The sequence below is a fragment of the Silurus aristotelis genome (genome assembly GCF_946808225.1).
Source record: "Silurus aristotelis genome assembly, chromosome: 2".
Classification (NCBI taxonomy): Eukaryota; Metazoa; Chordata; class Actinopteri; order Siluriformes; family Siluridae; genus Silurus; species Silurus aristotelis.
In genome coordinates this window covers 34,938,951-34,958,672 of record NC_139575.1, presented here as the reverse complement: position 1 = coordinate 34,958,672, position 19,722 = coordinate 34,938,951, and the positions used below count along the sequence as shown (strand labels likewise).

At 38.6% G+C, this 19,722-nt stretch overlaps 2 protein-coding genes across 3 annotated transcripts in view; both read right to left on the bottom strand.

The window, feature by feature from the left end:
• The window catches only part of LOC310716318 (arf-GAP with dual PH domain-containing protein 1), a 172,388-nt gene that overhangs the window by 149,847 nt on the left and 2,819 nt on the right, over positions 1 to 19,722 (bottom strand). The window lies entirely within an intron of this gene.
• cacna1ib (calcium voltage-gated channel subunit alpha1 Ib) overlaps positions 1 to 19,722 on the bottom strand; it is a 117,962-nt gene that overhangs the window by 97,613 nt on the left and 627 nt on the right. For both annotated transcript variants that reach the window (XM_083522738.1, XM_083522739.1), the window contains exon 2: positions 14,674 to 14,807. In XM_083522738.1, coding sequence (XP_083378864.1) covers positions 14,674 to 14,807 — 134 coding nt within the window. The remainder of the gene's footprint in view (positions 1 to 14,673; positions 14,808 to 19,722) is intronic.

The following is a 19,722-nucleotide window of genomic DNA, read 5'->3' as shown; positions in this document are numbered from 1 at the left end:
AGATAACCACATGCTCTTTTGCCCACTTCATTTCACGTGTAAGAAGGGGACGTGGAATAAGTAATTAGTATGAAAAAAAGAATCTTGTAGTAATAATAGTAATAGATGTTCAACAATCTTCCACTGCACTGACAATAGATATTAAATATATCTTGATACATTTCTTATTGTACTAAGCTCAAATTAGAATGTATAGATATTGAAAAAACTTCACCGAAAAATTATTTTTAAGTTTAAGTCATAAACAATAGTTTAACTGAGTAGCCAAGTCTCCAATCAATCACCAATATCCACCATGATGCACATATCCGGCAATCAAAACCGTCCGTGTGGAAACATAGCAAAAGAAAACATTTCATTTGGTGTCCTGATGATGTACATCATTTAAAACACCATAATTACTTTAAAACACTTACAAGCATTTTTCACCTAATGCTGTATGTTAAAACTTAATATTTATATATATATCTATGTATACAGGTAGTCGTCGACTTACGACCACGATTGGGACCGACAGATCTGTCGTAACACGATTTGGTCATAAGTAGAGTAGGCTATATGTACAGTACTGTGAAATGATGCCGGAAGCTGGTACGCACTGTCGTACGTCGCGGCTAGCGATTGTGGTCGTAAAGTCGAATGGTCGTAAGTTGCATAGGTCGTAAGTCGACGACTACCTGTACCAGAGGTGCAGAGGTTGTTGCTGGGATCCTCTTCCACTCATCCATAATGACATCACGGAGCTGCTGGACATTAGACACATGGCGCTTTTCCACCTTCCACTTAAGGATGCCCCACATGTGCTAAATAGGGTTTAGGTCTGGAGACATACTTGGCCACCGCATCACCTTCACCCCTTCAGCAAGGCGGTTGTTTTCTTGCAGTGTGTTTGGGGTCATTTTTATGTTGGAAAACTGCTGGTATTATGAGATTATCTTTGTCTCATCAGACCACAGGACATGGTTCCAATAATTCATGCTCTTGGACAGGTTGTCTACAGCATGGTTACACGACGTACATCTGTGATGACTTAGAGTGTAATCACTATTTTGACAATTATTTTCAGAGGACAGTAAATTTGTACTGCTGTACAAGCTGCATGCTGTCTACTCAAAAAAATATCCAAGCTTTATTTCTATAGTATAGTAGTTGCTAAAATGTGAGGGGTGTACTCACTTTTGTGAAATACTGTACATGATTCCTTTAGGCAAACTATGTGCGAGTGTGTACAGGAAATACAAAATGCACATCTGTAAGTACACTGTGGTTTTATAAAAATCCAATTAACTACACAAAACCACACACAGCATTGTTCACAATTAGCTATCAAATTCACCGTTGAATAAACACCCCAAACAACCAATGACTTCAACCACAAAACCATTTAAATAAATAACACAAATAATGAATGTACAGTTGGTGTTGTAATGTAACATGCTTCAAATTTATCAATTTCAGATCCAAGTAAAAACAAGGAATATTAATAAAATCCATTAATGCCATTATAAGCCTTCATACAGGCTTCAAAGGAGAAAGAACAAAGAAGCTAAGTGACTTATTAGTAACCTCTAGTGGTGCATCCTTGAGGTGAAAATTTAAAAAAAGAAAAACATCCTGAAGATGTAAAATAAAATAAAAAAAGGAGATTTGTCTAATCAACAAAACACTATTTGTGTTCCCTATAGCACTTTCACAAACCGTGCATCTTTTCCCGTTATTATTTATTCATTCAACTTTAATAAATGCTTTATACTTGTTATGTGGGATCTTGAAATAAAAACCTAGCCTAGGGGTAGGAATAGACCAGACTATAAAAAATATATTTAAAAAAACATTACTTTTGACAAAAAATTTTCAGAATGAGGGATATTTTCATGGTTGAAATACATACACATTTGCTGCAAGTCACCTATTACTGTACTATAAAGTGGGCAGTAGCTGTTATACTTTTATCAATGGGTAACGCAAATAGCATTCCTCAAACAAGGAGACGAATCATGTGCCTTTTGCTGTCTTGACTCATATCAGTAGCGAATTTACTACATTCCTTCATATGCATAAAGTTAAACTTTTCTCAAATGTGTCCATTCGTCAAACATGCCTACTTCGAGTCGCCAATGGTCCCTGTCAGCTCTTGTTGAAAAGCTGTGGTAAATTATGTACTCTTTGTTTTATCCTGAAGCAGTGGTGTAAAAAGTAAGAAATTAGTGTAAAAAGTAAGATATTTCACATTTAAATGTGGAGAATTAAACATTTTCCAAAATGAACTGATGTAGTGGTGTAAAAAGTAAGATATTATGCATTCAAACGTAGAGAAGTCAACTTTTCCCAAAGTTAAAATACTCTGATGAAGAATAAATACTTGAAAAATTACTTTTTTGCGATCTATCACTTTAAAAAATGAACGAACTTTGGTCGCTTTGTCGCTACAATTCACACTGTGTTTGAATTTAGTTTGAGACGACTGAAAAAGTAGCAGAATATTATATTGTTTTAGCTTGTTAAAAAATTATTAAACTCCCAAACAAATCTTTTTAGCTATATGTAATTCTTACCACAAAGTTGGAAGCGCACAATTGTATAGGATGGTTTTGAATGTTAGCATTAGTCTTCGATTTTCCCTTTACTTGAACCTGCTCGAGCATGACACTGCTCCTTTGCACAAAAACAGCTCCAGTTGTAGTTTACATGGGTTAGAGTGGAAGTGATTTTGAGTGGCTCTGACCTTAAGACCTCTGACCTCATGCCTATTGAACACCCTTGAAGCACCTTTACTTAAGCCCTTGGGGTTGAATGAATACAAATCTCCAGAAGTACAGTCTAAAATCTAGTGGAACATCTTTCCAGAAAAGTGGAGGGTATTATAACAGCAAATGGGGGCTACATGTGGTGTGGGATGTGGGAAAAAACGCAGATGAATCTTATGGTCAGGTGTCCACAAAATTTTTATGGTCTTTAAATTTAACCATAAATTGAGAGTTTATGATCTTCAAATAAATTCGCATGACCAGGTTAAGTGTATCAGACCCTGACTGTCAGACCCACTGAATCCCATAAGTGTATGTTTCGAAATTTGAGATTACACACAACTTGAACTTCACAACAGAGACAAGAACCCTTGTGTATTTGTTTGAAGAATGAGAGTATCTTTCTGTTTATTTTTTCTTTTATCGAGCATATTTAGTTGTGTGCATAAACACATGCACGCACCGCCATGAAGCCTGATATCAATTAAATCCATCCATCTGTTCCAGTCCTCACTCTTTAAGCATGCATGCTGCCAGCTCACACAGCACGGCTCAGAGCCTGCCAGCAGAAAACACTGCTCGAGAGAAGCTTGCAGACGTATACAACATCATCCGCCCACACAGACACGCCGATGCTGACGGGGACGTTCATGCATGTGTGTGTGCACATGCATCCTGTAGTCTATCCTCTTGCATGTCTGATCTCTCATGCATCTTTTACTACATTTCAGACTGGTCACTTTGCATCCAGGTCTGTGTGAGGAATTTTTGATGAGATACTTGATAATTAAGATGAAAACTGACTTAAAAACTGCTGAAAAAAACAAAATAGACAATTTATAAACCATCACAGAAATGTTAATAGTTTCCACTACACAAACCAGTACAAAACCATCACCACTAAATCTATTACCATACGGGTTCCATAAGTGTATTATTATACATCATTACATCACTACTATTAAAACAAACTGGACACCTACTGGAATCTGGATGCTTAATAATGTGACAGTGGTCCTTACTGATGTTCTTTAGAAACCATTAGGACCAACATGTGATCAAGTTTCCAAAGTTGTTATGGTGGTCATTAATCCACTAGATATAACATTTCACCAATAAAAGACAATTAATTATGAAAGTTATCACAGTGGTCCAGAAGGACAATTAAAGTTTCTGTTAACACCAATACAATTCCAATGACATGAGATTGGGTTACACCCTGCACCCTTACATATCTGAATGCTAGCTTTTTTTGGCTCTAAGTATGGCTATAGCTAGCTATAATCTGCAACATATAAATGTCTGGCTGTAGTTACTGAAAATTACTGTTTGGTTGCAAAAATGTTATCTATTTTTATTTTCTGTTGTTGTTGTGTAAACTGGTCTATCATTTTGTTACACAATGCTTTCCTTAATTCTTTTGACTAGCATCATACAGTCGTAGCATGCCTTCCAGTTCACTCAATCAGCACCTAAAAAAGCTTGGGATTTAATTACAGTCAGGTATGGACAGGACAAGCAGAGACATGAGCAGGTTTAACAAGCATCCAAAAATCTATGCTAATAACCACCAGCAAAGCAACGGCACTGATCCTAGCTAACTTTTTCTCATTAATCTGAATAGATTTCTCATTAATACGACTTCAGTGGACAATCGTGAAAAGAAACGTCGCAAAACCTGACTGGTAAATAGCATTGTAACAGTGCTAACAATTTGATTTAAAATCTGACAACTAAGCTAACTTCTCACAGAAAAGCAGCAGATAAAAATCACCAGATGATTTTTTTCACCCACCAAGTCTGTCAGTTTCAGTTGCAGATTTTTTGTGGAGTGTTTCTAAACTCGTCAGTGATGCCGAGAAAAATACGCCACAAAAATTTCCCTATGCTAAGGCTTTCCCTTAAAAGTTAGTGGTCCGTATCTTTATTTTATTCATTTTTTTGGTTCTTTTCATAGTCTTTGAAAAGATATTTTACTGACAGCTGCCGGAATCACTGACCCAAATTCAAGCCCCATCACCACGATATAAATTTCAGGGTGTAGAGGCAAAGCACAACAATTGTGTCACTGTGCAATTGCTTTCGCTACACGTGTCTAATATTGCTTTGGTGCATGTCAGAAAAGTTTTTTCACGTCCGACTTCTGTGTGAATTTTTTAGCCAGGCTGTCATATATGACAACTGATGAAAATAACAGTGTGTGTGTGTGCGTGTGTATGCGTGCGTGCGTGCGCGTGCGTGCGCGTGCGTGTGTGTGTGTGTGTGAGAAGAAAGTGCACTACAGAGGGAAAGAGATAGGAAGGAAGAGCAGGATAAGAAAAATGTGTGTGTATGTGTGTTTGTGTGTCAGTGAAAGGGCCAATACTCATGCTGTCAGGAGGAAGTGAAGTGTTCCTGCATATGTAATGGCGTTCAGCTCAGGTCATTATGGGTCAACCAAAAAAAGGCAGAGTAAGACAGACGGATGAAGGGAGTAAAAGAGAGAGAGAGAGAGAGAGAGAGAGAGAGAGAGAGAGAGAGAGAGAGAGAGAGAGAGAGAGAGAGAGAGATAGCAAGAGTCACTCATTGCTTCGCGAGACGAGCAAAACAGATGAAAAAAAGCTGATAAAGTGGGGAGCTGGCGATACAATTGAGCTTCTATTTGTATGAATTATCTACGCCATGTTGCCAACAAGCCGATCAACGCTGCTTTAAATTCAGATACGGTCTGTCTGGAGCGCAAATTGATCAAGATACCACACACACACACACACACACACACACACACACACACACACACACACACACACACACACACACAAACAAACACAAACAAACACACACATACACACTTAAACATGGAACAAAGCTGCATTCCCATGGTGCATCAAAATCCCACTGACTCATTTTCCACAGTCAGAAGCTGTACCACTTCTGTTACAGGCTACATGTCTACACAGATCATGACTCAGATATGTGCTCACTAAAGATCTAAGAACTTCTACTTCTAACAACATTCCCAGTCCCACATACAGTATACACATGGTGTAGAGTACATAATGAAAACCTTATTTTATCATATATACATGAATAAACACTGCCAGTCTTTCATATAAAGAACACTGAAAACAAATCTTCCATTCTTCTGGGAAGATCTTTCAGTAGACTGTGCTTGAGGAGATTTGTGCTCAATCAGCTACATGTAGGTAAGGTCAGTAGGGCTGGGGTACAGTCAGCATTCCAATTCATCCCAAAGGTGTTTAATAGGTTTGAAATCAGAGCTCCATAGCAGGAGATCTTCCACTCCAGACCATGTATGTTCATGGAGCTGGCTTTGTGCACAAGAGCACTGGAACAGGTTCAGGTTTCCGAGTTCAAGTGAAGGGAAAATGTGATACTTCCATATACAGACATATAGTTGTGTGCATCCAACTTTGTGGTAACAGTTTGTGGAAGAACCATGGCTGGTTCGGGAAAATAAGGAATAACAGTGTCAATCTAACAAATAAACAATTTTAGAGTGGTAACATTAACTAGACCAGGGGGTTCAAATCTTTTTGTGACTGAGGGCTCCCTAAAGTGATTCGGTGTTTGGTTACAGGTTTTAGATGTCGGCTATATGTTTAATATACTACAATAAGATAAGCTATTCAAAGCATAGTTGAAGCTATGTATTGGATCCATGCAGGACACCAGATGCCCCAGTCACCATGTTGAGGCAACTGAACTACGCTTTGCAATCCGCTGCATCACACAATATCATTTATTATTTTCCTGTAATAGTCTGACCCTAATTTAATCATCAATTCCAGTGTCCCAATTTTAATACTGTATGTACTGCACACTTTAATTAATAATCTGATGCATATAGCAACATTCAAAATCTTAGAATATTTTGTTTGTCTTCCTCTTTCATACAATTATGCATATATATACACTGATACACACTTCTGTTTTTTTACCCTGCTCTATCTCTGTTCATTTCTAGCCAATTACCCCCTGCAGTTACCAATCTGGAAGGGTGAAGCCTAACACATGCTTCCTCTGAGACACATGTAGCCTGCCATCTCTTCAAATCTTTTCTTGTTGCTTGTGCATTGTCACAGGGCAGGTGAACTGTTTCGAATTTCCATAGTGGCTTTCTCGATCCCACAGCCGTTTTGTGAAAAACAAATGGTCAACAAACATACAAAAGGGAAGGTTCAGAGTCTTTTGTGTGCTGCTGATTAAATTCCAAAAGCACAGCTAATTAAAGTTCTACTGATGGCCTGATAACCAGTATGGATCACACAGCATAACACTGCATGGATCCACAAAACAAGTACATGCACTTCATAGGACATAGGGGCAGAGAACCAAGTGGTCCCTAGAAATCTCCAAGTAATGACACCAAATTTAAATGGCGTGGAAAAAGCAGAACAAACTAGTATGCAGTAAATATGCCGCTGGTGCTCGATTACAATCAGCAAAGTAAAACATTAAAAGACAAATGCAACAGCAATCAATCAAAAAAGTTAAAAAGTTTGTCAGGAAAGTTGTATTGGAATTTCCAAACAAATCATGAAACTGCAAATAAAAGAAAGGACTTAATAGTCATCACATGTACATTAAGGCACAGTGAAAGTCTATCTTTGCATAACCCAGCAATGTTAGAAAGCTAACATCAACAGCATCTTTGGATCACAGATGGTTAAGGGCTTTGCTCAAGGGCCCAACATTGGAAGCTGAGCCAATTTTGGGTGTGAACCCCTTCAAACTCAGAGTAAGTGGTAGCTCAGTGGAAAAGATGTTGGCCTTATGAATGAAAGGTTGTATGTTCAAATCCCAGCACCTCAAGCTGACATTGTTGGGCCCATGTGCAAGGCCTTAACCATCAACTGCCTAATTGAGATAATGGTAATTAGTTCTGGATAAGGGCATCTGCCAAATGCTGTAAATGTAACTAACCGTTCCTTGTGTGATCCCATGCTTACTTGGTAATGACAGAACAAGATACTCTACTATCAAATTCATATAAATCTCTTTATTTTCTGCTTGCAGAGCTCCAATTTTATTCAAAATCCAACTTGGAAAGAAACAGCTGGACTTGATGTTCTTCATTAATGGCCTGCAGTATGGTGTAACAGCCATCACCTCGCTTCGTGAAGTCTATTCCAGTTCTGTTAAATCTTCAGCCAACACTACTGTTCAGGACTGTTTATGTGAGATACCCAATATGGCTGCAATCCAGCTTTCGATAAACTCTTTTGCGCATTGCTCTATTACACAGTCGCTCCGAGTCGTTTTTTTTTTTGTTGTTGTTGTTTGTTTGTTTTTGTCCTGGGAACGTCTCCAACTTTTTTTCTTGAAAGCAGCAAGGACACCTCCTGATACCTGAGCTCTGTACTTTTGTATCCGAATGTGTGCTGCATGGAGATAAAACAGCGCAAAACAACATGAAAGCCTCGGATTCTTTTTAACATTTTTGTATCTGCATCTTCGGGGGATGGGACACATTCAGAACAATTTTTTATTCATCAATGGCAAGTTTTCTATGGTGTCACCATGTCCCTCAAAAACATACTTGAAGTAAAGTCCTCTGCTGTTTGGCTATTTACTATTTGGTTTTAAAATCTATGTGGTTGTCAAAAAATACCCTCCGTCTTCATCCATGTCCAGCCAGATATTTTGGGAAAAGATGAGCTAAAAATAATCAATTACATAAATGCCATTTTGTAAAGAAGCCCATTTCCAGACCACTCCCATTCAGGAAACATGACAAACATGGCTTAAGTGGTGGATTTATTGCAGAGGTGGCAAAAGTATACACATCCTTTACTTAAGTAGAAGTACAGATCCTCATGTTTTAAGATACTCGGGTAAAAGTTGAAGTACTAATTATACTTTTTTACTCAAGTGAAAGTAAAAAAGTTTTGGCTCAGACATGTACTTAAGTAAAACGTAGTTATTACTGCTACCTGTTTAAGCTGTTAATTGGACCTTTACATCATGGATAGATTGATAGATAGATCGATGTGATAGATGTGCTAGCCTAGTGGGTTAATGTGAGAGTCCACACGCGGATGAGTTTGAGAGTTTGATTCCTGGTCGAGCTGGTGGTTGCTGTGTTGGTAAATAAAACTTCTGGACCTTGTCCACTCTGAAAACATTTCAATTCTGTGTTGGATTAATTTCTCGATTTTCTGGTCTTTATTGAAAGATAACTCCACCAAAAAAAAAAAAAAAAAAAAAAAAAAGGCACTTCTGTGGTAGCTCAGTGGCTTAAGGCTTGTGCCTGAACATGGTCCTTAATATAGTCCACGCTGGTGATAAGGTTTCAAAGCCAGTCCTACATACCTTCTTTCTTACTGCGCTGGCATGAAACAAAGTATGAACCCTCCAAAAAGTACACATGCTTTTCAGCAGTGGTCACTCAGTGGTTTAAGGCTTGTGCCTCATCTAAACATGCATCCCTGTCTGTTTCTCTTCCATGGTTCATCGGATTAAGGCTGGTGCCTCGCTGATGGTAAGGATCAGGGTTTGAATCCTGCTAGTTGCGATGTTGGTTATGTTCCTGCTTCCTAAATCTTTCTTTAGCTTTATATTCTTGTGTTGATGATGGTTTAAAGGTAGATAGACCTGCTCTAAACAAACTTCCTGGCCTGTCTTCTCTGATGGTCCAGTGGGTTAAATCAGGTGTCTTGCTTTTGGTGGGGTTCAGGGTTCGAATCCTGGTTTCTGCCTGCCAGTCACGATCAGGATTCACTTCCTACATTTTTCTTTAGCGATATATTTTTGTTTTTAATGGGTTGAAAAGAAAGATAGACCTGCTCTAAACAAGCTTCCTAGCCTGTCCTGACCGATGGTTCAATGGGTTAACGTTGGTATCTCGCTGGTGGTGGGGATCTTGGTTCGAATCCTGCTTTCTTCCTGCTAATTACAATGTAGGTTCAACTTGTGCTACTTACATCTGTATTCGCTTCCTACATCTTTCTTTAGCGTTAAATTCTTGTGTTGATGGGTTGAAAAGAATGATAGACCTGCTCTAATCAAGCTTCCCATCCTGTTTTTTCCTGATGTACTTTCTTAATGTTGGTGGTCAGGGTTCAAACCTGGCTTTCTGTCTGCTAGTCATGAGGTAGGTTAAATTCCTGATTCCTACATCTTCATATTCTTGTTTTGATGGGTTAAAAAGAAAGATAGACCTGCTCTAAACAAGCTTCCCACCTTGTCCTTCCTGATGGTTCAGTGGGTTAATGCTGGTGCCTTGCTAATGGTGTGAATCAGGGTTCAAATCCTGCATTGACCCTGCTAGTCACGATATGGGTTTGCTTCCTAAGTCTGTCCTTAGCATTATATTCTTGTGTTGATGGTTTGAAAAAAAAAGATAGACCTGCTCTAAACAATTAACACAGCCTGTCCTTCCAGATGGTTCATTGGGTTAAGACTGGTAGTTTGCTCTTGGTGGGGTTCTGGGTTTGAATCCTACTTTCTGTATTTCTTTCTGGTCTGAATTTCTTGCTTTGAAGCATGAAACGAAGGATAAACCCCCCAAAAAAAGCAGGTGAGTTGTGGGACTTGATGGCTTTGTGGTAAAAGCCTTGCCTCTGAGTTCAGAGGTTGCTGGTTCAAATCTGACTTGTCCCCACACTGGGTAAGTTGGGTGGAAATTAGTGTGTGGTGAGCAATGGATTGGGTGACTGTAAACAAAGGCTGTGAGGACCTGCTGGGTTATAGCCTCAGAAAAGGTTCAGGCTGATAGTTTTGCATTTAGGAGAGAAAACAATGTTATTAAAAAAAATTTTTTTTGGCGAAAGCCTATGTTCATACTTTTTTGGATGCTTTTGCTTCATAAGCCCCTGTTTTCAGCTTCTCAGCCGCCAAGGGGGCAGACGCCTGAATATTGCCCCCCTGGTTCAGGATATGCCCTCTCAAACCGTCCACAACCGACCTTCCATGCAGCCATTTCTGACCTTCCTCACTATTGTCACCGGAACCTTCCACACTATTAACTTTGAGTCCTGGCCAGGGTTTGAACCAGCAACCTCTCAACCCAGAGGCAAAGCTCTTCCAATTGAGCCACAGGATCTCCTGCAAGAACCTGATTTTTAGGACCTTTTTTGGTTCTTTTATAAAACTTTTTAAACAATTTAAAGGATAGCTAAGGGGTAGGAATTGAACCGGGTGAGTCAGATAGCAGAGACTGCATTACTAACCACTACACTACCAGAGGGGGGGCAAAGAAGGCTTTGCTTATTGGACTCTTGGCTTTTCTATAGTTAAGAGACCACTGTTTTCTCTTAGATCATGATGGTAGAGGGTCAAAACTTCTCCTTCCTGTTCATTCTCTCAGTTACTCGAAGTCTATGAGAAGTGACTCAGGTACAAGAACCACATCTCCAACACCTGCACCACTGATATACCATGATTTACCTGCAACCAATTTCAATGACCTTTTATTGTTCTTTTTTTAAAAACTTCCTATAATGTTAAATATGAAACTAGAGGTAAGAATCGAACCAGGAAAGTCTTTCATCATAGATCGCTAATGGCATTACTTTCAAAACTCAAAACTTTGTTAGACATGTAAATAAGCAGGAAAGACAGAGACAAAGACAAAGAGACACAGACACAGCTTTAGAAAGATTCAGAAACAAATAGAGAGACAGCAAGAGAGAGACATATACAGTGAGACAGAGACATTTACTAAAAGAGACACAGAGACAATTAGATAGAGACAAGGATAGCGAGATATAGCCACTTCCTGTTGGAAGTGTTTATCCCGAGCGACTCTTAATGATCTAATTCACTAAATGAGCAGTAGTGAGTTAAGGGCTTGCTCAGGTGCCCAAAACTGGCAGCTTGGAGGTGTTAAACATGTATCATATTTACAGCATGTGATATGTATGTAAGCATATGTACAGTGATTAAATATAAAGGCTATATCAGTGCAGAGACGTGTGGACATCATTAAGAGCCTTTGCTATGTTTCCACACGGACAGTTGTGATACCGGAGAAACTGCACCTCTTCAAGTCAAGTCAGGAAGCTTATATATAGAAAATTATAGACATTTTACAGATTTGAATGATGTATTGTTTTTATCTGTACGATCAATAAAGACAGTAATTTAAGTTTGTGTCGCCATTATGAGGGAAAAACCCACAAAACGCCACCTAGAGGGTAAATTGTGTAAAACATGGCGGATTTGGTGTTTGATTTGAGACTTGGCGCAGAAATAAAACAAAAGTTTACTGATTAAAAATATTTTTATCTGGAGTTTATTTATTTATTTTATATCTAAGAAAGGATGTCATGGATAAACGTATGTTTTTACCTAATAAATGTATCCAGGCTGAAGATCCACATATAGAACACAAGCAGAGAAAAGATGATGATGATGATCAGGAATGTGTCTGTTCTCAGTCATGTTTACATCACTGACTCCCTCTGTCTCATCCACATTAACCCCAAACTTCTTACTGCCTTCTGCTCGCTGATTCTTAGCTCCATAAACTAGTCTACATCTGTGGAAATCGGTTGTTCGCCTGAAATCGGCACACAGTGAAAATAAAAAAATAAATCAGTGGATTAAAACTAAATTAACGAGCCGGTTTTGAAAATGTAAGAAGTAAAAAGTACAGATATTTGTGTAAAAATGTAATGAGTAAAAGTAAAAAGTTGTCTGAAAAATAAATAGAGGAGTAAAATACTGATACCAGAAAAATCTACTTAAGTACAGTAACGAAGTATTTGTACTCCGTTACTTCCCACCTCTGATAGCAGTCCAACAGGAAGTTGTAATAAAACCAAACCAGGTTCAAATGCATACACTTAATAAGTTCTAGGAGATTCATAGCACAGAAACACAACTGAAACAAGAGTACACAAGTTCATGCAACAACTATATGGATAAAAGTATTGGCACACGTGACATTTCCAGCCGTGCATGGTTCTTCCTCAAACTGTTACCACCAAGTTGGAGGCAAATAATTGTATAGGATGTCTCTGTATGTGGTAGCTTCAATTTTCCAGTCATTTGGTCTAGGAAACCATAACCAACAGCAGAGGTCTTCAACTAAATTAGCTTGAGGTCCAGTAAATAAACCCTCCTCGCCAGCTGAGGTCCGGACAATTATATACCTAAAAACCTAATGTTTAACATTGCTCTCTTGTCTCTATGCTTCAAGTCGCATTGGAAAAACATCATCGGCAATATTATTCAGAAACACGAACAGGCAAAAAGTGCCAGTGTAGAGAAAAATGAAAAAGTGCCAGAAACCCTTTATCTGTTCATTTGTACAGTTCCGTCAATAAAAATGTAAATAACCCCGAATGAAAATTAAATAAAATCGTCGGTTTGGCTGAACTGAGTTGAACTTATTCACTCACTCACTGAAAGTTTCATCTGTTTGCGCATCGCTCTCTGCTGCCTACACTGCACGTGCAACTGCACGTCTGATCGTAGCAACAGTGAGCATAGTAACTGAAGTAGCGACCCGTGGTGCCGTAAGACCCGACGGGTCTACTGAGCTGATCTTGATATGCCTGATATACATTTTAATATATAGATAGAATTTTATTAGAAAATAGCATTTGGCATACATTTATTTCATTATGTGAAAAGGCTGTGCGGTCTTCCGGATTCGGACCGGAATCCACCAGTTGGCGACCCCTGACCTATGACACCATGACAGTGTCCCTGTGCACAAAGTCAGCTCCATTAAGATATGGTTTACATGGGTTGAAGTGGAAGATCTTGAGTGGCCTGCTGTACATTATTTTACCTCAACCTTATTGAACACCTCTGGGATGAATTGGAAAACCAGGATTCCTTAAATCACCACCGTCACCTGAGTTTACTAACAATCTTGTAGCTGAATGAGCACAAATCTTCACAAGATGGAGAAAAATAGAGTTTGTTATAGCATGAATGGTATAATAGTGAATTAATTAAATGGAAATTGTAGAAAAGGCATTTTTGATGGCATTTTAAAAAATGCTAGAATGCAGCTGTTCGGACATCAAGGGTAAGTTTGTACCACCACCTAAGTGCTGAGATGTTGAGATGGTAGTATAAGTAACAGCAGTGCTAGAGGATTGGAGGGAGTGTGCTGCAGTGCAGGGTGAGTTGAGAGGTTTGAGTTAGGTAAATGCTTCAGGGTATGAAAATGTGTTTCTGGGTGCAATAGTGTTTTTACATCAAAATATTCAAACAGAGACACCGAACTTAACATTGCTTCTTGCTCGAGATGATATCATGAATATAATTATACATTCAAATTTATACCTGATGAAGTTACCACTCTCGAGAGTTCCCTAACACATCAGTATTGATATACAGTGCAACCTCGATACTCGCGGGGGCTACGTTCTATGACCCCCTCATGAGTAACAAAAAATCATGAGGTTTTGACTCTCCTTTTGATGGGTTCTTTTTCAAGGGGAATTGTACATGTACTGTACTGTAAACTCAACAAAAATTGTAAACTTGTCATAAATGTTTTGTTTACTACTTTAAATGAATATTACAATAATAAAAAAATTTCGAACATTTTTATGTAATTTATTGGTACAAATTCTGTTTTGAAATGTTACTTCAAACTTTTGAGCCACTCACGGCTTCTCATAAATTAAATATTTTTCGCGAGTTTCTCTTTGAAAGTATGAAAAGTCGCAAACTATCGAAGTCGCGAGGGACAAGGTCGCGAGTATCAAGGTTCCACTACTTATTAAAATACTAACGTACTAACATATAAATAAACATTCTTATTTAAATATTCACATACTTACACTTACTTGTGGCTAGTTATCATGACAAAATTTCAATTCATCTAACTAATTTATGTGTATTAACATGCAACTAAAGAGCAATGTGGGTAAATTCGGTATTACATTTCTATTACAGTGTGTTGCCTCAACCATAAACCATGTGTTCATGAAAGAAAATTCTCCCCAGCAACACTCACCCAGCCATGACGATGAAGAAGTCCAGTCTGTTCCACGTGTCGCCAAGGTAACATCGGCGGCCGAAGATGCCGAGAGCCACCATCTTGACCACCATCTCCACGGCAAAGAAGATATAAATAATAGCATCGAACGCCTGGGATGAAGAACAAAACATGATTCGAACAAAATGTTTAATTAAACTGATTATAGTTTGATTCTCATTATATTAGTGTAACAGTGTATCAGTGCCAGAAAAGTCTTGATCAACATCATACCGAAGACAATAATGAGGAGATTGATTTATATTTATTTTCCTAGTAAAATAGTTCATAGTCTGTGAACCCAAGCGCACATAAGTATACACGAAAACAAAGAGTTAATAAAAAAAAACTTCTACATATTATGTAAATGACATTATTTGTTATTTACAGAAACGATTGGCATTGGGCCACTTGTACGCTCAGTGGTTCCGTTTATGTTTGTCCATATGTGTGTGAAAGCAAGATAGCAAGCAATGACATATGAGATGGTTTTAGAATCGAATCGGAACGTCGCTGTAAAGTATCTCCGACATCGGCATCTGCGTTTGTGTTTAACAACTGGCGTATTAATTAGAAAACACATTTTTTTCTTTTTAATTACCCGATCTGAATGTGTACAAATTCCCCCAGGCTACACGCTGATTCGAAATTAGCTGCAGATAATAGCTCGAGAGGCGGCAATCGACAGACTAAGCGATGTGACATTTCTTTATGAAAGCCTTCAATAGCTTATTAGTAAGAATGAGCTGAAGCGATTAGATGAGCGGCAGGGCCAAGCGGTCAACGTGTCTCATGAGAGAAGTAACAAAAGGCAGAGCTGTTACTGCTTCGTTTTTTGTTGTTGCTGTTTTCTACCACCTTAGGGCTACTAGATTTAAAAGAATGTCTGAAAAATAAATAGTAGAAAATGAAGCCTGGATAAAGGAACTAATATTAGATAATAAGTGCAGCTTTGACTTTCTGTCATGTAGCTCACCAATGCTAGATTTGTAGATTTTCAAATGCTAATTTGTAGCCAGTTATCATGTTAAAAATTTAATTGATCTTATGTATGTGCAAAACAGCATTGGTTATGCAGTAAGTTCACTATTATGACACTATACGATATTGACGGTATCAGTAAGACGTTAAACAAATGTGTTCCCAAAGCTTGTTTACCAGCATTTTATTGGTTACCAAGAAATAAGAATATTTGTCGAAAATATGGACTGTTGTAGGAATTAGAAGGAATACAAGTGGACTACAAAAAATTTCCCTCCATTCGATTCCAAACTGCGAAATCTAGACCAACAAGCCTCACCTAGCATATACTGTACACCAACCAGACACAATATCATGGCATTATAACATTATGAGCAGCATTTATATTTATTAGACAGCAAGTAAAAATTTTGCCCTCAAAGTTGATGTTTTAAAAGCAGGAAAAATGGGCAAGTGTAAGGATTTGAGGGAGTTTGAAGAGGACCAAATTGTGATGTCTAGACGACTGGGCTATCTCCAGAGAATCTCCAAAACTGCAGCTTTTGTTTGGTGTTCCCGGTCTGCAGTGGTCAGTGTCTACCAAAAGTGGTCCAAAGAAGGAACAGGGTTGAACCTGTGACAGGGTCACGAGCGGCCGAGGTTTATTGATGCAAGGGGGGAGCGCAGGCTGGTCCATGTGGTCCGATACAACAGATGAGCTCCAAAAAAGGACTGTTTTGACAGCAAAAGGGGGACACAATATTAGGCAGGTGGTCGCAATGTTATGCCTGATCGGTGGTCTGTTTGGTGTACAGTATATACAACTAGCAAGACTATTTCAGTCACAAGGCAGGGTAACAAACTTGAAGGAAAGCATTATCTACCCTTTTCCACATACATGAGCGCACAATTCCTGATGTCTAAATGGAGCAACCAGGGCTATGATTTCATTCAAATTCTCATGTGCAATTAGCCTGTTATCCTCAAAAAAGTAAGCATAGGACTGAATGAAGTAGTCTTATCAACTACAACTAGAAAGATGCATCTGTCTGTAAAACCATCCCATTGTCTCAAGATCCAACTGGCACCAATGAAACGCTTGGCGAAGCAGCATAATGGATTGATTCCCCTCAACAAAATAGAACAAAGTGTTTTCCTGCATTAAAGAACAATTTTAACCTCATGAAGGCTGTTTATTCGAAACCCTTATATCCTACTAAGTTAGTCTTAAATGGAAATCTAGAACATTTAGAATTACTAAGTGAAACCATGACTAGAGCCTGCACTGCCAAAATAAATGATACAGACTAGCAAATAAATAAGAAAGGCTAAATATTTGTGAACTTCTTGAGCCGAGTTTTTAAGGAGACTCTGTAAACAAGTGCTTTATAAGAAGCAGGTACACTCAGAGGCTATAGAGAATATACAAGTGTAATCGTATAGATGATGAACTTAGAGGAAATCTGTGTTTAAGTGCCTGGTGATGCCGATAAAAAGAAAAGAGACAAGAGCTAAAATGAGGCTTTGAAACACCAACACTTCAACCTTTGGTGAGAGTAAGGGAGATGAATAAATTTTGGCAGCATCCCAACGTATCATTCCGTACAAATGCTGCTACATCATCGTAAAATCTACAAATTAAGTCGACCTATGGTAACTCTGGAGCTACCTGTATATTGTTTGGTTGACGCTATCTCTTCAAGAAGTCTTGCATGGGTTACCACATATTGCTGCACAGTTCCCATGGTTCCCTCTAGACCTGGTTTCGATTAAGCCTGCATCATTTGCAGCTAACAAGTACAGATCTCCCTGTAAAAGCCTACTCTCGCCTGTGTTTTGACCCCGAACATGGATTTGGCTCAAGATGCTTGAAAGAACTCGGATAAAATGTCTTCCCACTCAGCCTCTCAAGTGTTACAAAGGTTCGAGAGAATGTTATCCTGCAGACACCTGCAAATGCTCTCTGGCTTAGTAAAGGAACGTGTCCAAAGGAAGGATGTGCTCATAGACACATTGGTAAGGGAGTTACTTTCACGATACCAGTATTTACAAGCCTTTACAGCTGTGCTGTGTGTGTATGACAAGATAGTGTGTTCACTTCTATAGGGAATTCATGTCTGAGCAATTTATTATTTTTTTTTGTGAATGTAGTTTGTTGGCATTTGTGTATGTTTGCACAGGGCTTCGTGTGTGTGTGTGTGTGTGTGTGTGTGTGTGTGTGTGTGTGTGTGTGTGTGTGTGTGTGTGTGTGTGTGTGTGTGTGTGTGAAATTATGACACTGGGGTTTTCACGATTGTGTGAATCTCAGTGGAAGCGTGCAGACTGGAAGCACCATCAAAGCAGAACAGCACAACATCAGGGCCTGTCATTATTCTCAAGTGTGTGTGTGTGTGTGTGTGTGTGTGTGTGTGTGTGTGTGTGTGTGTGTGTGTGTGTGTGTGTGTGTGTGTGTGTGTGTGTGTGTGTGTGTGTGTGTGTGTGTGTTTGTAGAAGATATATGTTTAGTTTCAGCAATCCAAACACTGTTAAAGTCCAAGATAGACATGTGCATCTGGACTGGGATAATACAAAATCCAACAAAAACTTATTTTCTGATTGCTTTAGTCTTTAAACTAAATGGGATTTGTTGGGGTGTTAGGGGGCTTAAGTTCAGAAAGAGCATGTGTGATTGGCGGTAAATGAATGTATCAAAAAGTGCCTGTAATTGTGGGATTTCCTTTACTAAAGTATTTCTATGTAGGTAGACTTTAACCTTACTAAATTTCAAAGTCAAAAATCTTACTTTTTACTTACCTACATTTTGAGAAATGTTTCTTTTTCCTTTTTCTTGTTTCTTTTAATTACTCAAACTTTCTGTGGAATATGTCCACAGCCAAAGTTTCTGCAGAAGTATGTTCAAGAGAGTTTAAAGTATTTGAGACTGTGTGGAAGTGGACCCTTTCTGTTGGAGATAACCGGAGTGGCCAGACATTCTATAGGTGTGAATACAAACTTTCTGCCAGTGTGACTGGGATCGCTTGGCCTTACAGTTGACAAAGTAGACAAAATTGGTCAAACATTCTGCAGTATCAGGAACAGTGTAGTATCAGATAGTGATAGATGCCTGTAGGATTGAGAGGAATTAATCAAACAATTTAAATGTTCCTGGGAGTAGGTTCACAATTAATCAAACTTCCTTTGGAATGGGCAGGATTGATCAGTACTGGCCAGCACTGTTCAGGGAAAATGGAGAATTGTTAAAACATTCTGGTCAGGATTTGGCAAACGTGTCTTGGATGCACTCAGGATTGGTAAGAATTTGTTAGGGCACATGCAAGAGTAAGGTTTTCCACACATTTTAAGTGTTACTTGCACATAATTGCAGCCCACTAAAAGAGCCATTGCGATTTTAAAGCCTGACGGAGTTGAAGCAGAAGGGTTTTGGGCTTCTGTCACATCCATACAAATATATGTCAGAGCGGTTTGCCTTGACAGAAAGATAAAAGAATACATAAGGACGAGATAAGAGGGCATAAGAGATACGGAGTAACTCCTGCACATGTTTCACTATACCCAGCAGCAACAGAAGAGCAGTTTTAGTGGAGTTCTGTTAGATCGAATTATGATAGATAGCAGCAGCCTGGGGTTAAAGCAGGAGTGATGGAGCTACTGATAACTCACCTAAGGCTTGAATGGAAAGATATCCTTTGTGTATGAATGCGCTTGTATTTAGGTTTTGATCTTTGAGAGAAACAGTGTCTGAAATGTTGGAAAAAAAAAAAAGAATTCTGGAACATTTGTGTTCTGAATGTTCAAATTTTGTGTATTTACATGTGTAGGTTAACTGTATGAATATATTTTGTCAGACATAAAACTAATTTTAACTCGTGCCAGTTGTTAACTCTAGTCAGAACTGACTGTGATGTTCTGAATAGGTCATGTTGCACAATAGGGGGTATGACATTGAAAATCTGTTGATGCCTCAGTCCAAACTGGTGAAACTGATTTGAATGCATAACTATAACAAGACACCTATCTTCAAAACTCAATGATTTATTCCAACAACATCTCTTTGCACAATCATTCTAC